This window comes from Stegodyphus dumicola, chromosome 10, assembly GCF_044657685.1.
Source record: "Stegodyphus dumicola isolate Sdum_Otavi_A_Nest chromosome 10, ASM4465768v1".
NCBI lineage: Eukaryota > Metazoa > Arthropoda > Arachnida > Araneae > Eresidae > Stegodyphus > Stegodyphus dumicola.
In genome coordinates, this window is record NC_140777.1 from 116,509,988 (window position 1) to 116,527,485 (window position 17,498).

The window sequence follows — 17,498 nt, forward strand, 5'->3', positions numbered from 1 at the left end:
TCACCGTTATCCTGTAACATCACTTTTCGAGAAAAGCTTTTTAAGCTTTTTCTATTAGAACTCTGTCTCAAAATTTGCTCTTTGCTTTTAATTAGGGCTCATCAGCGGCCGAGCTGTAAAATAGCTGAACACTGGTAGTTCTGACCTGGCTTTCACTGCAGGCGGGTCTGGCTACATGCACGTCTTCATGGTTTTCCCCATGTGTAACGTGTATTCGACCCAGCTTCCCTAAAAAATTCCTCCACAATTTCATTCCTTCCCTTAGGCAGGTGGCCCCCGTGTGTTTTGCCATAAACAACTAAACAAAACCTTTTAATTAAGTGTCCTTTATTATTCTTTTCAAATTAATGTTTCGAAATTACATATTACATTAAAATTACATATTTCGCTTTTTACTTCCTTGAACGAAGTACAGGAAGTATTGTATTAACCGCAAAAAATTTCGTGTACCATATTTCAGAGCAAAAGACTTTTTTTCCAAAATAGATTGTAAAATAGGCTTAAAGTGGATTCAAAAGAAATTTTTATCGGGATTTTTATTTCGGCAATCGTTGGTCGTAGTCCACTTACAGAAGTGTTTTAAATGACGAAAATAATCATATTTCGCTGCGTCAAATATTCAAAAAAATTAATTTTTGATAAATATAGAAATCTAACTTTTAATGCAGTCTTATATTTGGGAAAGTTTTATGCTCGTTATGAAAAATTAGAAGAAGTTTGACTCCCGTAAACCAAAAATTGACCGTGATATTTATTCTCGAAATTTCCAATTTTTAACTTGCCTTGAGAGATCGGTTATTCAGGTTAGAATAATTCGAGAAACTAAGTTGAAATGAAGTGAAGCAAAAAATATAAATTTAATTTAATAGACCGTGCAAAGAACTCATATAGTGTCCACATCAGATTTTTTTTTCACATATTTCAACATCAGTGTTAGGAAATTTTAATACATGCACTGAGTAGACTCTTTACTGAGACCAACAGAAAGTCAAACAATTAATCGTATTTAAAACTGTTTTGACATTTTAGGGATATTAATTTTGCGAAACTTTTGTTTTTTTACTTCAGTTCCCTACTGCGAAACAAATTAGGTTTCATCTGAGGCATGCTCTTATTTTGCGAGCTCTTACTTTGATATACAGCCTTCTGTAATAATCTTATATTAATTTAACAATTAATAATATTTCTCATTCAAGTAATAATTTTCGGTTTAGATGAACCATCGAAACCTGGTCGACCTGAACCAACTGACTGGGACGTGGATCATGTTGATCTGAAATGGACACCTCCAGCGAGTGATGGTGGATCTCCAGTTACCAAATACATTGTAGAGAAGAAGAAGAAAGGAGCTCATAAGTGGCACAAAGCAAAAGAGATTCCTGGAGATCAAACTGCTGCCACTGTAGGTGACCTCGAGGAAGGAGAGGAATATGAATTCAGGGTCATTGCGGTCAATAAAGGTGGCAAAAGTGAGCCTAGTGAAGCTTCAAGACCCGTTATTGCTAAACCTAGAAATCGTAAGTTGATTTTTTTTCTTTTATTAAAGGAAATATTCATTTGTGCCTTAAAACAGATATCTGAGAATATAAATGAAAAATAAAGTGAATTTGAAAAAAACCTGAATTAATTTGAATTTTGGATATATCTCTCTCTCCATGATCCAAATTCATTCGTTTCCATCATCTTCAGCTTTTTTTTCGTGGTTTAACGTATAAAATTCCTTCAGTTTTATTCTTCATTGTTCTTTCTTAATGTATTATTTTTGTTAAATTTAGATGTAATCATATTTATATAGAGAGAGAGAGATGGTGAGAAACTGAGGAAGAGAGATAATTTTTAGATTAATTTCGTAAGGACATCAAAATTTGATTGTAAAGTCTGAATAAGTGAATTATATAAATCGTAAAACTATTAACTATGAAGAATAGTACTTAGTAATCATGTATTTTGATGTTAAAATTTTCCTTCATGAGGATATTATTTCTACTTTCACTTTGTATTAAACTTTTATGATTGTCTGCTGCAAGAAACCAGTTTTGTAATGTTTTAAGCATAAATCAGATGTGTTACGTAAATCTTCTTACAGTTGCTCCCAAGATAGACCGCACAAACCTCAAGCCGTTGACTGTGAAAAGTGGACAAGCTGTTCGTCTTGAAATTGACGTCAAAGGTGAACCTACGCCAACCATCGCATGGTCTCTAGACGGAAAACCACTGAAAGAATCATCTAGGATCAAACCCGAAATTCAACCCTACCACACAGTCTTTGTGATCAGCAAGGCACTGAGAAAGGACACAAACAACTATGTTATCACTGCTAAAAACTCTAATGGCACTGATGAGGCAACACTAGAACTGAAAGTGCTAGGTAAGTTATTAATTACGAGTTCTTCATCTAAATCTTAAGGAACCTTGCTTTAAGAGTATTTTAAAATATTGTTACGTTCATGCGGGTTCGTGATGGTTAATTACATACAGAATCGATAATAGCTTAATAAAATTTATTTTACCCAAAGAAACACTACATTTCTAGAACATTCCACAAATGTACTTGTACAGCTCTTCTCAGTATGACAGAGAACAATCAGCAGCTAGCTACCACTTCAAAACACTAAGAACATTAAACACAACGCAATACAAAGCGCATCCAAAGGGCGAAACGCGCACGGTGATAGCTCAGTACTCCGAAGTTGATTCAGAACTAAAAACTGAAAACGAATGCTCTCTCCGGTCTTATATAATTTTCCCTCAGCCGCCGAGAAATCTCTTTTACCTTCCACCTCTCGAAGTTACTGGAAGGAATATACAGTTAAATTTACATATAAGGGCTAGATATAGTTACAGTTACATACAGGGAGAAAATACAGTTATTCAGTTGCAGCACCAATGACAGTTATACAAAAACTGTATGAAACTCTTGCTAAAGTTTTGCCAAAATTTGCGATTTTTGGCGATTTCTTGCCACATTTCTTGACAAAAATTAGTTGCCTATTGCTAGCTTGGCGATATATAAGTTAGCGAGATAGCCATTTACTTTACATAGACTTGCCGCTGTAATCTTATTTTTCCGCAGAGTTTCGCTCTCTTCAGACGTTTTACGTTATATTATACAAAATTGGTATATATTTAAAACTATTATTCTTTCTAATGCCAATTACAATGTTTCAGGTAAACCAAGCAAACCTAAAGGTCCTCTCAAAGTACAGGACGTGCATGCAGAAGGCTGCAAACTGGCTTGGGATCCACCAGAAGACGACGGTGGAGAACCAGTACAGCAGTATGTGGTAGAAAAAATGGATACTGAAACGGGTCGGTGGGTACCAGTCATGACAACAAAAGAACCAGAAGCTGAAATAACTGGATTGATCCCTGGAAAGGATTACAAATTTAGAGTCAAAGCAGTCAATCCAGAAGGAGAATCTGAAGCCTTAGAAACAGAAAAGGCCACGAGCGCTAAGAATCCTTTCGGTATGAATTTCGATTTTATGTCTTCTCATTTAAAGAAAAAAAGTATTCTTAATAACATTAAAAGTATGAAATTGAAAGCGTTTTGCAACTTTTCAAAGATGCTATTATCGGGATTGTTCAAGATAACATATTTTATTTCATGTGAATGAAGTGTAATCTTTTTATTCGTGTTTCATTAAATTTTCATTCTTGTTTTGTTATTTAACAAACTAAAAACAGTATTTACAGTTTTGAATGATTTTCAAAGACAATACAACCTCTATCTGCTGTTTATGCAATGACTGTTTCCTTGCATATGCGTTTGCAAGTTTTGATTGCCGAATGAAGTTCTTATTTATTAACAAGCCTCCGATTCTCTAACGAATCAAATAAGCAAAGGCGTGAAACTCGCTACGGTATGAATGAATTGCATGGGAATGAGATTGGGAGAATTAAAATTTAGAGAATAAACCCAACTCTTAGAATTATATTTTAAGACGAAGATCAAGAGAAATTAAATAATGAATAAAAACTATAAATAAAAATTAAATGAAGATGCCTCAATTACTTTAATGTTCTATTTTAAAATATAACTCAGGCTTCGGGGAACAATGAGAAGTAATGTTAACAAAATAAATCAACTTATGGAAATTAATGAAGAACTTCAACGCAATATTTTGGGTGAAAACCTTGTGAAACATTGCTAATCTTTATTAAACATTGATCAGCTGAATGCGTAAAATGCCATACAGATTTTTTCCCCTTCGCTTTTTCTAATATAAGATTTCTGCATTTATTCTTTTCTGAATTACCACTTTTCCGTATTAACCATTCACAATTACCGTTTCCGGGGAAGAATTTTCTGTATTGTTTAGGAATTGAAATCAAGTTTGTATTTCTGATTTGCATAATCTGTTGCTAGGATTATAAATCTCTCAAAACGGTGATGCAGAAACTTTACCGCACGTGGTCTTCAATTCCATAGTCATCCCGTTAGTTTTTAGAGGTTTTAGGGTATAATCCGAGTTTGGTCTGCAATGAGCTTAGAGATAAAACTAAACAAGAAGAGTTATTTCGCTTTATTGATGTTTAGGGTGCTTTACAAAAAGTTAAAAAGTTTTACTGAGCAAAGTGGAAACAATGCAGACCATGAAAATATTTCAGGAAACATCTCTAAAGCCTCAGGAAAACACATTTAAAGCCTCAGGAAAACATATTTAAAACTGAAGCAGATTTCAGCTCAGAACTAAAGGACAATTTATGACGTTTTTGCTATAAAGTAGCTTTTTCATACAGTATATTCGTTCGAAAACTAGTAAATGTTATTTATGTACAATACATTATTTATTTATGTGTAATAGAGTCTTGACTTTATTGCTTTTCCGCATTCATTGCTGTTTACCTCTATTTCCCTGAAGCATAATAGATCGGCGTTCAAGTTTAATATTTCCTTCCTTTGTATGAAACGAAAACAAAGCATTTTAACCAAAACAAAAGTTGAAAATAAAACTTTTTTTCTAAAATGTGTACCGCCAGAAGAAAATAAAATTTTTTCATACGTTTATTTTATTTTAACTTTTCTTTCAGATGAACCTGGACAACCCGGTAAACCAACTGCAAAAGACTGGGATAAACATCATGTGGACTTAACATGGGCTCCTCCGTTTAGTGATGGTGGATCTCCCATTACTAGCTACATAATCGAAAAGAAGGACAAATACAGCAGCAAATGGCAGAAAGCAATTGAGATTATTGGAGATGCATGCGAGGCTAGAGTTCCTGATTTGATTGAAGGAATGGAGTATAACTTTAGGGTCAGAGCCGTCAATAAAGCTGGACCAGGCGAACCTAGTGTACAGAGCGATATCATCACTGCGAAAGTGCGATTCCGTAAGTAGCCAGTATAATTAATTAAAATATTTTAATGCTGTATGAAGGTGATTAATAAAGTCCTGTAAGTTAATTATTAAAGCATTAAGACGTACTATAAAAAATTTTTATATTAACTTGAAAATTTGCATATAGTCCTCGTATTATTGTCTTAACTGCGTGTAAAATTTGCTGCATTATTTAGTCATACCGATACATGAACATTCATCATGAGATATGAAATTGCCATATGGAATTAAAATGATAGAAAAAGTTAACATTATTAGCTTAAAATACAGGAATGTATACGAAAAATCGTAATTTGATAACGCATGATTTTCAATTTCAGTAGTCTTTAATTACGATTCATTTGCTTCTGGGTCTTATTGTTGATTTATTCATTTAATCACGTCTAACTATAAAACACTGCTATGCTCTGATTTCAAAAAAGATATTCCAATAGAAAACAACTAACAATAAACAGCTAACATTATTTTATTAGTTAACCATACGCATCCATACGTCGCGAGGCTAGAAGAACTCAAGGCACTTTATAAATAATTAGGAAAAGCAAGACTAAGTTGAAACAGAAACCTGAAAATAGAGTCATCAAAACCGTGTGCTGTGCGCTGATAGGAGAAATAAACTTAGCAAGGAAAAGCTAGTTCTTTAATTAAAATTACAAGAAATAAAATATTATACAAAATACATAATGAAACTCAAACAGTATACGAAACAAACTAAAGGTACTAAAAATGGTATAAGATGCAAAATAGACATGAAGTGTTCAAAGCTGTAGCGCAAAATGCAGTGAAATCAAATGGAGAAATTGGAGTCACCGCTGGAGACTTCATTCCGTTAGCGGGTGAACCGCTAACGGAATGAATAACTGCAGTCCTCGACTAGAATGTTATAATTGTTGAGAGCAGTTAGCAATACAATTATTGAAAGCATGTGCACAGTTAATTTCTTTGTCGAGCAAATTTTTATTCCATTTCCTTCAGATATTCTTTGGTGATCTCAATTTCTAGATCCCGATGAAAAGTATCATTGCTTACATAAAAGTGCGCGTTGGTAATGATTCGCAGGAACCTATTGTGAATTAATTGAATTCTTCTAATGTCCTTTTTTGAGGTAGCTGTCCAAGTCGGCGATGCATATGTTATTATCGACCGAACAATGGTGATGTAAATAAGTCGTTTCTTTCGTATGTCCAGGTTTGAAAATTTTCCAATAAGTGAAATTAAGCTATTAATTACCCTAAAGGCTTTTCTTCTGATAAATGAACTGATATTAGACATGTAGGAGGGTAGAATAATCACGTGTCGTGAGGAAGTCAGGAACTTGTTGATTGGCTGCTAGAAGAGAAGGTAAGGCACCAGAGTGTACAGGCTATGTAGTGAGAGAAAAAGCAGGTAGTTGCAAGATTAAACCCTAAGTGGCAACACATTTGCGGGATAAGAATACATACAAAAACATTTAGTGGGAAACTAAATTGCTGGGAATAATTAATAACACACATAAATAAGAATGATTAATAGTTGATTCATGGACGATGGGGTGGAGGCCCTTTTCATTACCATTCATAATTGTGATATCAAATTTCCGAAAGAAGGAGGAAGTAAAAAAAGATTAACTAACTTAGGTTCCTAAGTACTGCATCAGCCATGCGCCTGTAATTATCATAATCAAACATTGGGATGGAATTATTTTCATCTAAGTCAATATTTTTGTTGAATGTCTTAGCAAGTTTTGCCACATATCTTGCAATTGCTTTATTGCCAAGCTCTTCATGGATTTTAATGAAGCTATAGCTTCTTAGACGGCCGCAAGCCACGAAGCACGGGTTCCTGGGCCGAATCCCTATTCCACACTAACAAGATATGTGATAAACGTAGCATAAAAATAACGTAAAAGCAGAATAGTCCTAGTAGCAATTCCTTGTAGGGTGAAAAAACGATGGCAAATTGTTCGTAATAAAGGCTATATGAAATGAAGCATGTCACTCTATGTCGAAACTTGTATGCACCGATGGATAAGTGGGAGCGTTGAGATGGGTCAAATGGTACACGTGACTGAAAGTTTAATGATTGGCTGAAGGCAAGGAAAGCACCAGAGCACCAGAAAACTACAGGCTTTGTTCCAAATAATAATGTTCAAGTAATAACACAAACAGAAATAACATTTGTAACAGCACACAAGAAAATGATATAAAGTAACAGGTAAAAAAGGCAGAAACCATACGTTTAGAAAGGGGTCGCCGACAAATGATAATTAGGGGGAAGGGGAATACAAGAAAAAAATAACAAATAAATAAATTAATTAGTCTAAATGTCTAATAAAGGTTCCAGGCCGTATTCTGTTAACTGCATGATAAGGATCATAATTAAGCATTGAAATTGAGGGATTGCAAACCCTGGAAATTCTGTTAAAAACGTTTTTAGAAATTTTTGCAATAAATACAATAATAGATTTTATGCCAAGCTCTTGCTGTATAGTTGCATTACGGTAGAACCAGCGAGCACGAGCAGTTTGGCGTGGCGTAATGTTTTGAATAATTTTCAGTCTCTGAAACGTGGTTTTACATACAAAACCACATATAGGACAAGCATTAGTAATAATAGGGCACAACATAACCTTATAGATGAGTAACTTGTTATCAAGGGATAAAACCGAGTTCCGGCGAATTAAGGGGTGAAGAGTAGCTTTACACTTCCGGAACTTAGAGATTACATGTGTAATGTGGGGTTTCCCTGTTAATCTTCGGTCAAGTATGACACCAAGATAGGTTACTTTCAAGCTATAGCATAGCTCTAAGTTGTTTCTGTAAAGAGATGTGGCCAGTATTACGTCACAAAAAGGCGTGTCCAAGCTTAAGACAAATAAACGTCTTGTTTTCTGCAGCGTCTTCTAGGACTGAGCCGAAAGAATTTGTGAAAATGGGCAAATATACAATTATATGTTGGAAAAGAAATTTTCAGCAATGCAGCGCCCATAGCTATATAAGAGAAGAAAAGTCTTGGTTCTGCGAATTGGTTTAAATATCATTCCTTGTGGCACTGCGGGGTTCAACTAAATGGGGAAACAAAGAAACACAGATATACGGCTCACCATCACCTGGAAATTCTATTTAGCAAAGTTTTCAGGTACCAAGTCTGCCGTGATATTGTGCTTGAGGTATAATTAGTTGCAATTGTTGATCTGTAGCCAGCAGAGTTTGTAAAACATTAATTTCCCAGTATGTATGTTATTTTTCTTAATAATTGCTAACACAGTTGTATACTACAACAAATTAAATACTTTAAAACTTCAGATTTCGTTTGAAAATACCAAGCATAATGAATTCTTGGCAAAAGAAAATTCCTATAGTGGCAGAGTGAAATTACATTTGTTTATTACACATGCGCAGACAGGTAACCGTTTGTTTCTCGCCAATGCAGAAACCCGCCAGATCATCATTCTCCCCAAATCCGCTGCAGAAGAAAAGTACCCTTCTGTTTTCATGTATTTATTGTTATGATTAGGTTCCTTATTTTTTAATATTCTAAATTTGTTAAACCAACTATTAATTACTCGTATAAGCAACAGTTACGGAATTAGCATGTGTAATGTTGATTTCTATTACTTATTGTTAACTGACTTAGATTTTATCTATTTAGCGTACTCTTGAACTCTTGTACTAGTATATTGAATTAATTTACAAAATTTATGTATTAATAATTCGCCTAAATGCAAAACATTTTGATTGATTCGCTTTTGGCATTAACTAATTCTGCACTTTTTTTTTCCAGTGGCTCCGAAAATCGATAGGAGTATGCTGAAAGATGTTGTAATCCACGCCAGTCAAAGCGTGAAATTTGATGTAAAAATTATAGGTGAACCACCGCCAAAGAAGACTTGGATGTTTGGAAACATCACACTCAAAGATGGTGGCAAAATTAACACGGAAAATGAACCTTACCGTACAAAACTAAGTATTATTAATTGTGATAAACGAGAGACTGGTACTTATACAATAAAAGCGGAGAACAGCGTGGGCTCGGACCAAGCTACGGTTGAGTTAATGGTTTTAGGTAAGAATAACCTTCGAAATATTGTAATTATATATGTCTTGTGCTATCTTAAAAGAAGTTTCCATTCTTCATTTCGCTTCAAACTTTCTTTTTACGGCTATTTCATTAGGTCTTCCTTATGAAGACCTAATAAAGGAGTCTTATTATTCCTATCTTTAATTTCAAAAATTTAAATGTTTTAGAATTAAATAACTGTTCATATCAGAATAATATAATTTATCTGTAATTAATTTATTCGTAAATTAAAGTTTATGTCACAGAGATACAAATTATGATTTTTAGGTAGAATTTAATTTTTCAGGTAGTTAAAAAACACTTTAAAGCTTCTTGTAATCTGAACCACGTCAAGAAATTCTAAAGCGTTTTTATTAGTTTAATTGCATTATTTTTAATGTCAGTATTTAAATTTTGATATGAATATATTATCCTGCATAATAGAATTTTTAAAATTATAGTTTTAGTTTTACTATCTTGTTCCTTAATCATATTTAATTTAATGAATGTTCAGAACAGGGACAGTCAACGGGATCCCTATCCCTCTTTTCGTAGTTAACCTGGTCCCCTAAAACTTTCATGGTGGGCAACCATCGGCGAAATTTCCGCCGACGGTCGACGGGATAATACATAAGTACTATGTTGCCTACCTCTGGTTTAGAATTAATATTTTATTTGTCACAACGTGATATATTTTAAATATTGTACGAAAAAAGTCTGAATAGAAAGCGGAGAAAAAAAAACTGGGCATAGATTTACGTAGTTTATTTTATGTTCATTGTTTATTTAAAAAAGGAGCAGAAAGGTCTTTCTATGAGAGAATTACTTTCTTTTATCGCAGTAATAAATGAAACACTGAGTATATCATGTAATAATGCTATAAAAAGCATGAATTTAGTATCGTGCTGTTTCATTCTGGAGATTTACCCTGATAGATTTGTTTAAGTATAAAAATAGAATGTTTCAAAAGCGCAAAAGTATTATTAGTAGTTAGAAGTATAAGTGAATTATATCGTTCCATCTGATAATCCATGAATCACTTTCGAACTATTGACGCTTCTTAAAAATGAAAGAGGATTAGCACTACTCACAAGTTATTTGTATCAATTTAATATTATTATTGACATTTGAGCAATTTGTAAATTAGATGTCATTTTTACTAAATGAGTCTGAGTTAGTTTCATGTTGCTGGAGCTTAAAGATTTGTAGCGTAGACAAGTGAGCTACGCAAAAAAGAACGTTGCTTGCTCTGCAATATTTTTTTTTTTTTAATTTTTAGTTAATCAGAGAATCTCTGTTAACATAATCTCTCATAGATCTGTAATTCGTAACATTATTTTTGCGTTTATATGCTATTTGATAATTTGACATAAGACAGTATAATTAACACATTAAACATTAGCCTGTCGATCAATATGAAGTATAAATAAGGTTTTTATCTCTATCATTTTGATAAGTTTATACTTTTATTGCAAATTTGAAATTAAATTTTTTGGAAAAATTGGCTCCCTCTTTTTACTTTCTTTTACGATGTAAAAAGGAAGTATTGTAATCGCGAAAAGTTTCACGCAGCATATTTCAACAAAAATATCCATTTTGACCGCTATCGAATGCAATTTAACGATGTTTTTGCTTGACATCTGTACGTAAGGACAGAATAAAAGACTCTTCTTCCTCCAAAAAATTATAAAACTGATTTAAAATGAATTCTGAAGAGAATTTTTCATGGTGTCTGTACGCTTGCACGTACGTATCTCGCATAACTCAAAAACGAGTAGCCTCAGAACGTTGAAATTTTGTATATGGGACTGCTATAACATGTAGATGTGCACCTCGTATTTTGGTTGCAATCGGTCGCACCAAACGTATATAAATATATTTAGATATATATTCACTCTGCTATTCGGCTCAGTGATCCCAGTTTCTTTACCCTTATATGTTTATAAATTGTGCATTTCTTGCTTTAAAAATGATTGAATTATGTTGTTCTTATCTTCCGGTTAATGTTTTTATGCCTTTAGTAATTCTGCAAACAATATTTATAGAATTATCAACAATTTAAAAGCTGTTTAAGTGCGGTTAAGCCTAATTTTTGAATAACATGACGAACATGTTTGTTTATATTTGAAACAGCAGAATGGTAGATTTTTTGCCAATCTAGGGAGACTAAGCTGCGCAACAACAAAGATGACGCCTTCATTTATTATTTCGAATTAACTCATAACCCTTTCTGGAATTTCTTCAAAGAAATAAGTGTTTAAGATTTACTTCGTAATTTTTAATACAGATATTTTGGATTTTTATGTATTTTTGCCTTGTCGCGAAGTGAGCACTGAATTAATTGAGTGAGAAATACTGAATTGTCTGTGAAATGCTTTTTTTTTTTTTTTTTTTTTGCTTAATTTTGTTTTGTTTGCTTAATTTCTTTTATACATCGTTCTAGATTTATTATAGTATTTGAATAGAACATGTGACAACGATTAGTTAATTCTTCAAATGATCTAAATTTTGTGCATTCTGAGTTATAATATGAACGAAATATAACGCTTTTAAGTGAACTTTGCGCCAGAGTGTCACTATGGTAAACAAATATAGTGAATTTTAAAGAGTACATTTATTCTATTGTGGTTTATGCAGTACCATGGAAGTAGATTTAATTCAATCCAATAAGTTTAAATGAAATGCAAGAAAAATGCGTATAATTTAATATTTCGTACAAGGAAGTCATGTGGTGTACACATCAGATTTTTTTTATTTAATTTTTGTGTGAATCTCCCCCCACCCCCTCTTGATATTTTTTAACGATTTCGTAACTCAAATCCAATAGCTTTTAGAATGAATTGTCTGTTTGAACAACAACGTATTGTCACAAATTACATAAAACGTTTCTGTGAAACTTGTATGAAAACTGTAATTTAATTTGTGAAATTTGGGCGAAATTTTTTGCTAATTTTTTTAGACTATTTAACATTTATAATTTTAAAATTTCATCGTTTAAAAATTTATCAGCTATAAAATTTTGAAATTTTCACAGAGTATAAACCAAACTTTTTGCCTTCTTTAAAACAAGAAAGATAAAAAAATATTAATTGAAGATTTTCTACATTTTTTAAAAAATGTTTTGCATTTCATTGTAATCTATAAAAGCCTGGGGCGCCTATTTAAATTTAAAAAAGGTAATAGATTTACAAATTAATGGCATTATGTTATACAAATACATAATATAATTTATATTATGTTATATATTTGTCGATGAAATTAAACTGATAGATTTTGTTATTAGCCTCCCCACGCTTTTATTATTCGAGTTATAAAATTGTAGACGGATTTTGCAAATAAAGGTATTTAATCTGTTATTCCCATTAAACTATATGAGGAATTATTTTTCCTCTTTTAGTGCATTAATTATCACATCAATTTAACTTTTTTAAATCATATTTTATTTGTATTTTTAATTCCAGATCGACCTGGAGCACCAACAGGTCCCTTGGAAATTTCTGATGTCCATGCGGAAGGATGTAAACTGAAATGGAATCCTCCAGAAGAAGATGGAGGTGTGCCTATTGAGCATTACGCTGTAGAGAAAATGGATACTGCTACTGGAAGATGGGTGCCTGTAGGCAGAAGTCTGGGACCTGAAATCGAACTCGGAAACTTAGAACCGGGTATGAATGCAAAGTTTTGTTAAAATTATACTTTTATTCAATTTAAATTCTGTTAAATGTTTTAAGGTATTTCTCCATTATACAAAAAACAGAATGCGTATTGCAAAATAATGGTATTAAACTGGTATACGTTTCAAAATCGTTATTCAATATTAATAAAAATTTTGACGAATAATTAACGAAGAAAAACAAGCTAGTAATATAAACGTTGTTTCTAATAGCATAAAAATTCATAATAATAATTATCAGGTAAGGTTAAGCGATAATTCTTCTCTGAAATATAAATTTAACGTTTCTGCAAAACATATATCCAGATTATTTAGTGGATTTTACGGTTATTACAGCTTTTTACAGTTTCGCAGTTTATTTAGTGCTTTTCACGATAAAAAAATTACATTCCTAATTTAAAAGCAAGTATTAAAAAGGGAACAACTGAAAATGCTTGCGCATAAACATCAGTTTTATGCACACTGTAATCAGTGAACTGATATTTGTATCAATAAATTTAAAAGTAATTTTAGTGAAGATTATGGAGCACGTTTCTGAGATGAAAATAATATTTAAAAATTTTCATTTATACCATTGACGATTTCAAATGTCTTCGTTAAGAATAAATTTCATTCTTCCTTATTTATTCAAAGTAATCTTCCGATTTTCGGCAGTTTATCTCTTCAAATTAAAATCAAATATGAGTTAAAATATTACACGCCGTATAACGATTATTAGAGAAGATAAAAGCAACAAGAATCAGCGTAATATTACAGATGGTGTACAAAATTATACAAATATCTGAGAAACTGTACGCTACATTTCACATCTGCAGTACAGTTTTGTCATATGCCACAGAAATCTGTCCGTGAATGAAACTATATCAGTCTTTCAAGAGGTGTCATAGATGTTGTGTGTGCCATGCCAGATCTATCAAACTTCTGACGATCCATGATTATTGGAAAGCATTTAGCTGAAATCCAGATTACAGAAACAGCAAAACATTTTAGATATCCAAGAAGGATAATATCAGTCATCATGACAACAGACTCAAAGAAGTGTAAGATGGGAGAGGGGCATCTTCAAGCAACAGCAAAATACAGAGCTAAATGATAAGGATAGATGAATGCAGAAGCTCATAGTGGTCCGAAAGCAGAGTCTTGAGCCCAGATAGCATCTGAAATAAACACTCTTCTCCTGGACCTCGTTTTTAGAAAAAGGAACTCCATGGAACGAATATTTATGTTAAGGTAGAAATTTTTAAACCGTTGATGAGATCACATAAAGTTTTCATACACATGTTGTCCGGAGAACATCATCGTCTTTACGCATGCCTGTCTCTTGTCACATGTGAAGCGTGGAGATGACTTCCTGTTGGTAAATAATGTATACGCCCACCCAGCCTAGCGAATTAGATTCCTCCTTATAATTGCCAAAGGGTTGCACCCAAACTTCCTGTTGGTACGGGATGTGATATGTTGACACGGTTTCGGCCCACTTGTTATTTTGTATGGTAAGATCAAAGCCGATCAGAGCATCCCGGTTAATCATGTCTACTCTTACCCTTTTTTTCATATACTTTCTCCTAAAAAAATCGCTTTCTTCAAGATGACAACGCTTCTATTTACACTGTTAGGTGTGATCGGACATGGTTCAATGATGAAGTAAAGCATCTCATTTGGCTCTCTCAGTCCCTTGACTTGAATACTATTGAGCATTCGAAAGATATTTGAAGTCCAAACTTCGCTCTGTAATTTCAACTCTGGTTACATTTTCTGAATTAGAGACATCTCTGCAAGATGAATGGCTTCATATTACCTTAAATGTTGTGCAAGTTTTCTATACATGCATCTCGCATCGCGTACAATGTGTATTTCAGTCAAAGATTGGTTCAACCATCTACTAATAAAGGTTTTCTCTTATTCCACAACATGTATTCGTATTAATTTGAACTCCATTTGTACAAAACATGTCTAAGCTTCTACCAAAAGAACAAAACTCATCAGATAAATTTTAAATTCTGTAAATACGGTGTAACAGAATTTTCAGGCTAAGATGGTCAGAAACCTAGCTCTTACCTAACTTAAATTCTGGTACCAGTTAATATTTAATCAAACGTTAACCACAAGAGCTTAAGTTACAAACTTGCAGTATATTTGCAAATAGTCTTCTGCAACCCATAAACTATTCTATACATGGCAATGTTCTCTACTAGGTAGCATTCATTGTTTGTGCTTTCTTTTTGTACTTTTTATATTTAATTTCATCATACGCTTGCTCTCTTTCGCATTTAGCGATGCATGAGAGATAAGAAGAAGAAGAATTGCACTTAAGACATACATCATTAGAAAGTTAAATAAATTTTGCTTTTATCCATATTATTTTTATGTGCAAATATTATTAGTCTTTTCGTGTATTTTACAAGAAATGATAGATTCGAATTATATATTGTTACATATTCTGCATATGTTTGAAAGGAAAGCAAAATTTACTAAACACATTTTAATTATTTTATTACATAAAATCATATGTCTCTCTTCATGATTTATACTTGTATAAAAGATTCATTTCTGGATAGATATTATTTATGCTTATTAAAACAGATGTATCGCAATGGCAGACAGAGATAAAAGAAACAAATTTATTTTAATGTATGCAAATTTAGATCTTAAAATATCCTAAAATTTTTATATAGGTCATGAATACAAATTTAGAGTCAAAGCAGTGAATGCAGAAGGCGAATCAGATCCTTTGGATGCATTCGAGCCAATTATTGCCAAAAATCCTTACGGTATGAAATGTTTTCTTTTTTTTTTATAGTATGTTGTTATAAACTTTTCTATGAACACAATGCACCAGTGAAAAACAAAGGAAGCAAAGTGATCGGCTGCAAATATGCATAAATTAAAATAGTTTCATTTTCCCGTTAGATCCTCCTGGTCAACCATCTATGCCAGAAGTGAAAGATTGGGACAAAGACAGAGTTGATCTGGCTTGGACTGCCCCAATAAAAGATGGAGGCGCCCCGATTACGGGTTACATCATTGAGAAAAAAGCGAAAGGAGATACTCAGTGGTCGAAAGCTGCTGTGATAGATGGAAATGTTACCTCTGGTAAAGCCACTGGTTTAGTAAATGGCGAAACATACCAGTTCAGAGTTCGAGCTATAAACGATGCCGGTCCTGGTGAGCCCAGCGATGCAACGAGACCTATACTCGTAAAACCACGAAAATGTAAGTCTTGTATTAAAAATCATCATCCTATAGTGTTCCTAATATGATTTATTTTATTGTATAACATTTCTTATAGTCACTGGTGTTGTATAATAAAAGATTATATCATTTTTATTGTATTATAACATCAATCAGTCTAAGCAATATTAAGAGTGCATAAAATAACAGTAAACAAATCACCTTTGACAATAGTATTTCAAAATATGAATGGGCACCATTCTTATTTCAAAATATGAATGGGCACCACCTTCATTTCAAGTTTTTCTGAACATCTGTGGTTATGGAAATGTTCATAGATTTTAATGCTTAATTTTGAGGTTAATGCCTTTAAGATTAATGTTGCCCTTTAGATTTTTCACGTGAATCTAATATTGCTAAATGTAAACTTTTATTTTTGCTGTTATACGTATCTGATACGTATACGTACCTGATAAGGTAAATATATAGATATAATAAATGGAAATATTTTATTTACATTTTAGTGGCGCCAAAGATCGATCGACGTAATCTGAACCCAGTGACAGTCAAAGTCGGGCAATCTTTTGCATTCGATGTAAAGGTTAAAGGAGAACCAGCGCCCACCGTCCGATGGCTTCTGAAAGATAAACCTGTCGAAGAAAGAAGTGACATGTCCATTACGAACATACCGTATCGTACAAAATTAGTCTGTGATAAATCGCAACGAATTGACTCTGGAATTTATCGAATCGTCGCTTCAAACGCTCATGGAGAAGACAGGGCAGATGTTGAAGTATCGGTGCTTTGTGAGTATCAAGATCATCCTCAAATCCTTTTCCATTTAAAAAATTATTTTTGTTGCTGAATTTTCTCAGAATTATCTCAATATGTTATCGTTACATTTTATTGTGTATATAAAAAGAATATAAACTGAATGATTAATTACAAAATATGCAGAGTTAAATTAGCAAGCTATAGATATCTGTATGCCATTAATTCGAAAAAAATTATTATATATGTTAATGTGTTCACATAAAACAGTGAAAATGGGAAAGTGCACTAGCAGATAAAAAATATTAGATCCTAGACATGCTGTAATATTTCTTCATTTATGGTACAAGAAATGATTTATCAGAAATTGAGTAATAAATGCCATCCAGAACACCTGTTAAAATATGCACAGATTTAACTTTTGTTTATATGAGTAGTAACTGTTCCATTCAAATATTAAGTACTCTCCTTTAATAAGTTATTTTAAATGAAATGATTAT

The 17,498-nt window shown here is 32.7% G+C and overlaps 1 protein-coding gene across 8 annotated transcripts in view; it reads left to right on the forward strand.

Annotated features, from left to right (window-relative positions):
* The window catches only part of LOC118198052 (twitchin-like), a 480,648-nt gene that overhangs the window by 268,428 nt on the left and 194,722 nt on the right, over window positions 1-17,498 (forward strand). For all 8 annotated transcript variants that reach the window (XM_085825414.1, XM_085825418.1, XM_085825417.1 and 5 more), the window contains 9 exons: window positions 1,215-1,517; window positions 2,087-2,368; window positions 3,169-3,468; window positions 5,035-5,337; window positions 9,108-9,389; window positions 12,845-13,048; window positions 15,732-15,827; window positions 15,967-16,269; window positions 16,752-17,033. In XM_085825414.1, coding sequence (XP_085681540.1) covers window positions 1,215-1,517; window positions 2,087-2,368; window positions 3,169-3,468; window positions 5,035-5,337; window positions 9,108-9,389; window positions 12,845-13,048; window positions 15,732-15,827; window positions 15,967-16,269; window positions 16,752-17,033 — 2,355 coding nt within the window. The remainder of the gene's footprint in view (window positions 1-1,214; window positions 1,518-2,086; window positions 2,369-3,168; window positions 3,469-5,034; window positions 5,338-9,107; window positions 9,390-12,844; window positions 13,049-15,731; window positions 15,828-15,966; window positions 16,270-16,751; window positions 17,034-17,498) is intronic.